At 40.0% G+C, this 10,750-nt stretch overlaps 1 protein-coding gene and 1 non-coding gene across 2 annotated transcripts in view; one reads left to right on the forward strand and one right to left on the reverse strand.

Moving 5' to 3' along the window:
- The window catches only part of MPP4 (MAGUK p55 scaffold protein 4), a 38,300-nt gene extending 27,684 nt beyond the window's left edge, over window positions 1-10,616 (forward strand). Inside the window, exons 16-21 of the mRNA XM_067739865.1 lie at window positions 1,390-1,560; window positions 3,363-3,443; window positions 6,523-6,616; window positions 7,010-7,118; window positions 8,121-8,255; window positions 10,074-10,616. Of these exons, the coding sequence (XP_067595966.1) occupies window positions 1,390-1,560; window positions 3,363-3,443; window positions 6,523-6,616; window positions 7,010-7,118; window positions 8,121-8,255; window positions 10,074-10,265 (782 nt within the window). The 3' untranslated portion in view covers window positions 10,266-10,616. The remainder of the gene's footprint in view (window positions 1-1,389; window positions 1,561-3,362; window positions 3,444-6,522; window positions 6,617-7,009; window positions 7,119-8,120; window positions 8,256-10,073) is intronic.
- LOC137226836 (U6 spliceosomal RNA) lies at window positions 9,059-9,162 on the reverse strand. The gene has a single exon (XR_010944539.1). It is a non-coding gene; the product is annotated as a U6 spliceosomal RNA (small nuclear RNA).
- Window positions 10,617-10,750: the final 134 nt, after the last annotated feature.

Consider the following 10,750-nt stretch of genomic DNA (forward strand, 5'->3'; position numbering starts at 1 on the left):
CCAAAAGCCATTAGGCAGGTTGAGTAGGGTAGGCATCTACACAAATGTGGAGAAGAAGCAGTCTAGAGTGGGGCATCAGAGCTTGAGCAGCGTGGGGAAGGCATCACTGCAGGGGTGATGGCAGCCTGGAGCAGGTCGTTGGAGCCAAAGTGAGTGGGGCAGCTGCCACCACTTGGGTCCTGACACCTCACAGCCTCTATAACTATGCCCCCCTTACCTAGTTTGGGCTTGGCACTTCCTGCCAGGCTGCTGGATACTATGCGTCCCCCATCCTGCCCAGGTGCTGTTAATTGATACAATAAGTAAATGTACTGAGGCGAATAAGAGCTAGATTTCCCACTCTTAGAGAAAGGAGTTACCCATATGGAATGGAAGAAGGCTAGAATGAAAACTGTAGTGTCGAACTGGCATTGTAGGCATTGGTGTGAACTCATGGTGTTCAACACATATAGATACAAGCAATGTAAATGTGTGCGTATTTATATATTCACATATAGTCCCTAGCTCCATCTTCTGACAGGACCTGGGAATGGCTCTGAAATACCAGAAAGCCCTGTGATTCAGCAGGCAGATTATGTGGGATTTAGGAGTTTGGAAATCACCACTAAGATGTCCAACTCTGCTACTGAGCACACAGTGGTGGGCAACCACCTAACCTGCCTGTGTCTAAGTGTATCCACCTGAAACATAAATCAAATCATGGCACACCCAACCCTCCACCGTCCAGCGACTTCCCATCCCACTTTGACCACAATCCAACACTTGACCAAGTCTCTGTGTGGCCTCCTGGCTTCCTTTCCAACCCCATTTCCTACCACTCTCCCTACTGCTCACTGCCCCTCAGTACACAGGCCTCCTTATCTTCCTCAAGCACTCCAAGCAAGATCCTTTCTCTGCACCTTTGCAATGCTGTTTCCTCAGCCTGGACTGCTCTTCCCCACAGACGCCTCCTCACCTGGCTCCGTTACATCATTCAGAGCCCTGCTCAATGTTGACTTTTCAGAGACGCTTAAATGAACCTCCAACCTGAAAAAGCATCCCGGTCACTATCCACTTACCCTTCTTCTAAGCACTTATTTTTGTTGCAGTTTATTTTTCTCTCTCCTCCTGCATAAAATGTAAATTCCATGAGGAAATGGGCTTGGTTTAGTTGACCACTGTATCCCCAGCACCAATGCCCGGCACATAGCAGGCGCTGGACGCAACTTAGAGGTCACATGGGGGCATTTTGCTGTTTTCCTTTGTATGGCTTCCTATCTTCTACCTTCTGACAGATGTGTGTTAATTAACTCTTCCGGATCACAATCACCGCATGCTCCTTCCGGTGTGAGACAGGAAGCGACCTCTTCTGCCCTGGGTCTCACGTCCTGTGCATTTCTTCCCTCGCAGCCGGTTTCCGTCGCAGCATGCGCCTCTGCCGCCGCTGGTCCCACCTCAGCCAGCTGCGAGCCAAGGTATGCGGCGCCAGCACCTGCTCCGGTGCAGCGGGCGCCCCGTACGAGGAGGTGGTGCGGTACCAGCGACGCCCTGCAGACAAGCACCGCCTCATCGTGCTTGTGGGTATGTCCCCGAAGGCAGTGTCTCCTCATCCATGGCGAGGCTCTCCTGGATTCAGTAGTCTTGCATTGGGAGTAGTGGTAACAGTAAGAGTCTTTATGGACCTGCATATAAACACCTTAAAAAAAAATAAAGCCTGGGCTTCCCTGGTGGCGCAGTGGTTGAGAGTCCTCCTGCCGATTGGGGGGACGCGGGTTCATGCCCCGGTCCGGGAGGATCCCACATGCCGCGGAACGGCTGGGCCCGTGAGCTGTGGCCGCTGAGCCTGGGCGTGTGGAGCCTGTGCTCCAAAACGGGAGAGGCCACAACAGTGAGAGGCCCGCGTACTGCAAAAAAATTAAATAAATAAAGCTTGTTTTTTATGTGTGTTTATAAATAAAACGTTATGGATCATGCTTTAATTGTCTACAGTTGAATGCAGTATGCCATGGTGTATATGAACCTGTGTAATAAGAAGATGTAGTATGATTAGGTTATAAGCGAGATTTTTTTTTAGTATCTGGTTTAGAGTTTGTTCTATAAGCATAGATGAATGTTTCCCCCCAGACTGGATCATTAGTCTATATTAGAAATAAAAATGCTTAAGATTCATTCCCTTAAGAAATTTGTAACCATCTCCTTTAGAAATGCCTAAAAGTCTTCTGGACTGTATCTTTGGTGCTGAAGAACAGGGCAAATAGTGCTGGGATGATCTACTTTTTCAAAAAATTTACTTTATGTATTTTTGGCTGTGTTGGGTCTTCGCTGCTGCACTCTTGTCTTTCTCTAGTTGCAGCGAGCTGGAGCTCCTCTTCCCTACGGTGCACGGGCTTCTCATTGCAGTGGCTTCTCTTGTTGCGGAGCATGGGCTCTAGGTGCGTGGGCTTCAGTAGCTGTGGCACGTGGGCTCAGTAGTTGTGGCTTCTGGGCTCTAGAGCGCAGGCTCAGTAGTTGTGACGCACGGGCTTAGTTGCTCTACAGCATGTGGGAGCTGCCTGGACCAAGGCTTGAACCTGTGTCCCCTGCATTGGCAGGCGGATTCTTAACCACTGCACCACCAGGGAAGCCCTGAGATGATCTACTTTGTGACGAAGATCTCTGCAAAGCTGGTTACTGCAGCAGTAGGAACTTACCTCTTACTGCCATCTTCTCTGTGTATTCCAGTTGTGATCAAGGCAGGCCCCTTTGGAGCAGAACAACATACCTTACAGCCAGGACCAGCTACAGAATTTTTAGGATGCTGGGCAAAATAAAAATGCAAAAGCCCCTTATTCAAAAATGATTGAGAATTTCAATGTGGGAGCAGAAGAGCATTAAACCAAGCGCAGTAGCCTAAGCATGGGCTTGTGGACCACACAGTTCTCTGCTCATGAAGCCAGCCCTTTCTCCAGTTGCACATGGGGGTGCTGACTCCACCATCTGTCAGGAGATGTGTCCCTGAATTCTGTAATTGTGGAAGCTGGTTGTGATGTGATAGGAACTTCATGGGAAGAGAAAAGGCAGCTTGTCTCAAATGATCTGACTCGAGGCCAGAGAATTCTGAATATCCAACATTAGACGAAGTTTGCTGGGGTGACAGGTTCCTGCAATTCCCTACCTCATTTCTGAATGTTGGAGAAGTGTGGGTTGCTCCATGGGTCACCAAGAAAATTCCCAAGAGTTTTCTGGGAAGAGTTTATTTCAATTCATGAGAATGGAAACTATGTTATTTCCCCAATACCATGTGCTCTCAAGTGTCTTCAACAGGAAGACTGAAGTGATGATTTCATCATGTAACTCTACTTATCCACCTCTAATAATTTCCATATGTGGTGTTTTGTGTTTAGGACCTTCTGGTGTTGGAGTAAATGAACTGAGGAGACAACTCATTGAACTTGATCCGAACCGTTTTCAAAGTGCTGTGCCACGTACGTTTACTTTTTCTTTCATAGGGGTTCATGTTTTGGTAGAACTTTCTTTGCCTCTGCAGATGTACTCATCTCACTTAACTATGTTATACCATCTTTGTTGTAAGAATATAAGACACAAGAGATAGTCCTCAATATTTCTAACTATATTTATTTTAATAGAGGAAATTGATTTACTAGCGTGTAGCCTAGCTAGGCTTTTAAAAGATGACTCTTCTTTTCATTTTTGAGCAATCATATAGATAACCTTTCAGGGAAACTAAATATTTAGCAGTAATGGATAACATTCATTCAGTACTTACTATCTTTCTGGCGGTATGCTTGGCTTTTTAAATGCTTTATCATATTTTAAATTTTAATACATGCACATATAATTTTATATAAACTATAAGTATTATACCATCCAAGCTGGAGGAGCATGTGGGTGTGGGTGCTTCCCCTTCACCTCAAGGTAAGAGAGAAGAAGTTAGGAAAACCACTTAAAGAGCTTAATATGTGTTCCCTGCTGTTTGGGAGACACAGAAGACTGGTGTCAGAATTATATCTGAAAAATCTAAAGGATGAGAGCTTAGAGGAAGTGGCCAAAGGCTATATTTTGGGAGGTAGCTGCCCTTTTAGAGTCTGTCACAGGAAAAGAGTTGTGATTTTTCCCAAGGACCAGATCTGGGTGGATGACGTGGAAGAAAGTCAGCCTGGGGTTGTCTTGGTTCTTGCCCAAGAGGAAGCCTCTGTAAAAGGAGGCCAAAACTGAACCCCCAGATACCCGAGGGTGTGGAAGAAATCACAGATGGCTAGGTGGAATAGAGATGGATTTGGGATATGCAGCAGCGCTGGTGGTGGTGGTAGCCTCTGCAAAATAAGCCACTACATCCTCTAGGAGATAAAGAGCCAGATTTAAACATCTGCCAGGTCTAAAAGGAGCCAAGAGCAACCAGCATCTGCATCAATTAAAGTAAGAATTTTCCTGTGCTGCTCACCTCTCCTCTCTCTCTCTGCCCTCTAGCCTTGCAGAGTTATAAAATTGGGGGAGGAGAAGTAGAAATGCAATGAAAGGGAAGAGAAGAACTGAATCAAACTCACTTTCCTGACTTCTGACTTCTCTGATGGCAGGCTTCCCTGGGTGAGGCCAGTCTGAGCCCGTTGTGGGGAGAAGAAGCCTAAAATATAAATGAAGTTCATAATTTCGATTATTACATGGGAACAGAATTTTAATTATTAAATTGAGGCTGAGTTTTTGGCATGAATGGTAATGAACTTTTTTTAAAACCAAAGAGCCATCAGGAGAGTCACGGGAGTTTCATCCAGGGCCAGGGAAAACAAAGTTGTTTTATGATCACATTCCATTGGTTGTGCCTCCCAAGTGCAGTTTACATATGTAAGAATGGACACTAACCTCAAAAACAAAAACTAATAAAGAAATCACCATTTTCAATAATCTGGATAAAAATAAAATGCCCACAGAACACAGAAGAATTGTTAGTTGTCTGGATAACCATCATTCAAAGTGGGAATATGTCGTCCATATTTTGCTTTTTAAATTTAGTGAACAGTTTTAAGCTTAAAATGAATGCCTTAAAATGAATTATGCACCAATTCACAGACTTTAACCTACCATATAAAATACAGTCCAACAGAAGCCAAGGAGAAAGGGTCATCTTAGGCTTATATTAACATAATTTACTATCACCTGAGAACTAGAATTTTTTTCAGTACAAAGCTTTAGAAGAGGGACTTCCCTGGCAGTCCAGTGGTTAAGACTCCACGCTTCCACTTCAGGGGACGCAGGTCCGATCCCTCGTTGGGGCACTAAGATGCCGCATGCTGTGCAGCATGGCTAAAAGACAAAAACAAAAATGCTATAGGAGAAGTGGCATAACTGTAGGAACTATAAGGATATAAAGAGAGGCTTGAATAAAGAAAAAACAAAAATGACCCCCAGATGACCTTTGCTTTCTGAGCTTCTTGAAATGTCTGGAACTCCTTTTATCATTTAGGGCCTGTTTCAGATTGCTACTTGGTTGTTTCCATGTGTTGATATCATCAGATGTTGATCTGTTTCATCCTTAAACTTTATCAAATACACATTGTTTTATGAATAAGGAGAATTTTTGTAATACAGGTTAAGGGACTAGCAACTTTGCAGTAGATACAGGTCACAGAGTTGGAACCGTGTCTTATTCATCTTTGTGTTCTAAGAACCTAACATGATAGCGGGAACACAGGCACTCAGTATATGTTAGTTGAATAAATGGATGAGCAGACAATGAATCACTTTTAGGTACTAAATGAACTCCTATGTTCTACACCAGGTACTATTTAGGCTGAAGAATCTATAATCAAAGTGGTGATATCAAAGAATCAGACTGAATCCAGACTCCACCAATCTTTCCTTTCTGGAGATCACTAAAACTAATCACCATCTCACTTGGATATTAATGTATCTGGGCAAAACTGCAGACTGTCATGAGCTTTCTCCATTTCAAATCTGAGACAATCTGGCATAATAGGAGACATTAGTCTGGGAGGAGTCAGGACACCTAGGTGCTTGTTTTCAACTTTGTTTTTCATTTGTTTTATTCCTGTGAGCAAGTTAGTTACTCTCTAAAATCTTCAGTTACTTACCAGTAAACTACGGATAATAACCTTTTACCTAGCTACGAATGTGAAGGATGAAATGAGATCTTGGGAAATGCATTACCTAAACATAAGATATTGCTGGTTTTGCTACCCGGGGGCCTTAGCCGCCTTAGGGCTCACATACACTTCACTACTTCCTGTTCTGAAGTAACAGCAAGAGTTCCCTTAGGGCCTTCTTATCTTGGCTTAATCCATAATGCACTCTGGTCTAGTTTATACCACGAACACTTAACAAAGTCTTATGATTAGCTGATTTTGATATGAGAACTTCTACTTTCTTATCACCAGTCTGGCTCCCTTTTTTGGTTCTAGCATTAAATTTATCTATCCGTTTATGTATTAATTTATTTATTTTGATCAGACATCTTTATCCAAATACATATGGGTAGTAAAACATTTTGAAGATTCTAAAATCTTTTTTAAAATTCCCTTTTTTTGTCAGATACTACTCGTTCCAAAAAGAGTTATGAAATGGATGGCCGTGAGTATCACTATGTGTCAAAGGAAACATTTGAAAGCCTCATGTATAGTCACAGGTAAGCTAGACGTCCAGAATCTGATTCTCCCCTCTGGTTGTTTAACATTCAAAATAGAACCCCTATTTTTATGCATTGTCCAAAACTCCTGGGGTAATTTTTTTTTTGCTTCTGGAAAACTAAGTAAGGAAATGTATATTGATTTACTAGTACACCAAATCATTGAGTTTGGAGAGGGAGAGGAACTGAGCTGCAGATTTTAGAGAATTTGAAGAAGTAGTTAAGTCCTAGATCTCCTAACATATTTGTGTTCTTCTGTCAAACATCCACTAATTCATTTTGTGCCATCAGGGTCCACATATTTTATTCTATTCTGTTGGAGTTTATCTTTATGTTATTACTAATAATATTTTACCTGTAGCAACAGTTCTTTTCTTTATCCCACCCTTGCAGGATGCTCGAGTATGGTGAGTACAAAGGCCACCTGTATGGCACTAGTGTGGATGCTGTTCAAGCAGTCCTTGATGAAGGAAAGATTTGTGTCATGGACTTAGAGCCTCAGGTGGGTCTGTGGTGGTGTATTTCCCATCTCCCCAAAGTAATGAATGCATGTCATCCATTTTATGCACATGCTTTAGGTTGTAGTTGAGACACTTTATTCTGTTAGGATAAGACCACTTCCCATATCTAAGGACCAGGATCTTACTTGAAGGACCAATTGCCATTATCTTGTCTTAGCTGAGGAAAAAAATCTAGTTTCTCAGACAAACAAAACAAAACAAAACAGAACTGAGCAGGTAGCCATAAAGAAAACTAAGAATCTTCCTTTGACCTTGATCACAAAGGCATCAAGGTAACTTCCTGTGGAGGGAATAACATGTTGTTTTACACAAGGAGGTGAGGTTCCTATGTTTTCATATCGATAGCTGTCTCCCTGAGACCATATGTGGAATAGAGCAGGAATAAGCGAGTTAAGGTAAGATAAAAAACATACAACATGTAGTCCAAATTTTTATAATCCTGTATTTTCTTTGTATTTTCTGTAGTCACGTAAAAATATATCTTGTGTGCTAAAGAAAATCAGGGGACATGAGATTTGTTCTCACTTGGTGGTCAAACTGGTGGTCAGTGTGAAGATGTCAGTTTTATCTGGTTTGAGACAATGGCAAGAAGAAAGGGAAGTGAGGGTGAAACAGAGCTGATTGGCCTTGAGAGTCTGTCTTTTCCCCATGAGATCATGTATAGAATCCTATTCTCAGATTTCAATAAGGATGTCATAGCTAGCAAGAGGAAGAACCAGTATTTGATCTTAATTTTGATTCCAGAACTCCATCTCTTAATTATTAAAATGTTTTTTAGAGTTGAGGACTTGGGAGCACATGAGAATATACTCTGGTTAAAAATAACTGCTAATTTCTGTTCTTAGAAATTTTGAGAACATTCATGTTGATTCTAGGAAATTAGGACTTCTGCTTTTAGATCTTCAATCTCATGCTGTGCCAACTGAGATATTTTGGTTGCTAGGACTTCTGTTTTTAAATGTGCATTTAATTTTTCTGTGTAGGGTATCCAAGTGGCTCGAACCCATGAACTGAAGCCCTATGTCATATTTATAAAGCCATCTAGCATGAGTTGTATGAAGCAATCTCGGAAAAATGCCAAGATCATTACAAACTACTTTGTGGACATGAAGTTCAAGGTAAGATACAGAGGAAATAGATGAGTGTATTGTGGGGTTTTTTTCCTAGTCAAAAAATTACTGTATTGTTTCCAGAGCGTCCCTATGTTAAGGAATATAATTTTTGTTTCTAATGAAACAAAAATTTATGATTTTTGTTTCATTTATCCTTTTTACTGGACATCACTTATAGATATTAAAATAAAGTTTAATAATACTATAAGGCTACTCATTTTTTTTCTCCTGTTTTGGGGTTTAGCTTTTAAAAAAAAGGCCCTCAAGCCACAATTTGCAGTCACACAGAAATTGGGTGTGTGTATTTTAAATAGATTACTTACTTTACAAAAGCATTTGAATTTACTTTAAAATGCTCTAGTTAATTATCTCAACTGTAATATGAGATACCTTTATAAATATATATTAAAACACAAAGGATGTTTATTAATGATTATAGCAATAATAGAGGGGCCAAGCCAGGTGGGATTAATCAGTGATTCTTTTTCCCAGACATACATATATATTTTTTTCGTTAAATACACTTTAAATATTTTAAATCATAACATACATTCAGCAAGGTGTATACATCTTAAGTGTACAGCTCAATGACTTTTTACATGTGTATGCACCCAGGTAACCATCACCTAGATCAAGATATTACATCCACTTGTTTGTGTGTGCGTGTAAGTGTGTGTGGTAAAAAACATATAACATAAAACACAAAACTTACCATCTTAACCATTTTAAGTGTACAGTTAAGTAGTGTTAAGTCTATTTATATTGTGAAGCAGATCTCCAGAACTTTTTCATCTTGCAAAGCTCAAATTAAACATATGGACTGCTCCACGAATTTGCATGTCATCCTTGAATAGGGGCCGTGCTAATCTCTACATCATTCCAATTTTAGTATATGTGTTACTGATGGGAGCATGAGGTATCATTGTATTATCCTTTATCTCTCTATTTTTATCTTCATTATTTTGTCAATGGCTACCGTATGAAAGTTTGATTCTCCAGTTTGCATTTCAAACAGTGGAGTCTGTGGATATATTCTCTGAGTCTTATGGGCATTTCAAATTCTGTTCTCATTTTTATGGCAATCTAAAAAATTAACAAAATTGCTTCTGGTCATCTTATAAAGGAGTACTGCCACAAGATCTCAGTGCCTGTATTTATATTTGTGTTTATGATTGCATTAGCAATAAGTTGTACTATTTTAATTATTGTGGACAAATAAGAAAATAGTAGCAATGGATTTAATGCATTAGTGCCAAGTGAAGGCCAAATGACCTTGACTAAACAAACATTTCACAATAGTAGAAATAGACAATATTATAGGTGAATTCAGTCATCATGAAGCAAAGAGTAATAAAGGTATGCCTCATTTCGAAGAACCAGTTCATACCGTCCTCATGTGCAAAGTGGCCATTTTGTATCTGCAAAATAATGTCATTCTTATCAGATTAATGTTCATTTGAAATTTATGTTTTAAGTTTTATTTATATTTAACTGGTAAAATTTCTTTGGTTTTATGTTGTATATGGTTTGAGAGCTTCAAGTGTTTAGATAATAGAGTAAGATAATTTAAGTCCAAATAGGAAGTTGAGAGGATTGGTCTGTCTACAAACTGTTACTCAATTTTGTGAAAACCTGACCTGGGAGACATTAAGCAAGACTAAAGATAGAAACATACGTTTTGTGGTTTAGAATGGAGGACATTTATATGACATAATGGTGTTTATAAACAGCTACACAACTGAATGTAACAGCAATTACAAACTGCATATTATTTCTATTTGTCTCATTAAGTTTGCTATGCATATTTTTCGATTTCTCCTAAAGGATGAAGATCTACAAGAGATGGAGGATTTAGCCCAAAAAATGGAGACTCAGTTTGGCCAGTTTTTGGATCACGTGATTGTGAATGACAGCTTGCAAGATGCATGTGCCCAGTTGTTGTCTGCAGTTCAGAAGGCTCAGGAGGAGCCTCAGTGGGTACCAGCAACATGGGTTTCCTCTGATACTGAATCTTAAGGAGGCCTTCTGCTTAATACTGGAGTTGTAACAATGTTCACCTATTACAGAGAGCTGGAAAAACAGCTGCAATCTAAAACAGCACTATTGTATTTGCCCTATTATAATGTGTGCAACTTTACAAGTACTGCAGTTCATTAATTAATCTTATTTGAAAAAACAACCTGTATCGTATGGTTATGTAGAGTTATCTATTTGGCTTTCAGGGAAAAATGTGTTTCTTTACCTCATATGCAGCGATTGGCAGGAATATAACAATGTTAAGTCACTGAGTAAAAGAACCTTTCACAGATTTCACATGGCTTTTGTATGATTCAGATAAAAAGAGCTTTCGTAAATAAAATACGTCATATTTAATTTCAGAAACTGTATTTTACCTTATGAAACTTCTGTTGTATGGATTTGACAAAAAGTACCTAGTTGACTAACTGCAAGAAAGAAGGGTTAATATACACATTTCACATCTAACATCAAAACTTACGGAA

Source organism: Pseudorca crassidens, chromosome 6, assembly GCF_039906515.1.
Source record: "Pseudorca crassidens isolate mPseCra1 chromosome 6, mPseCra1.hap1, whole genome shotgun sequence".
Classification (NCBI taxonomy): Eukaryota; Metazoa; Chordata; class Mammalia; order Artiodactyla; family Delphinidae; genus Pseudorca; species Pseudorca crassidens.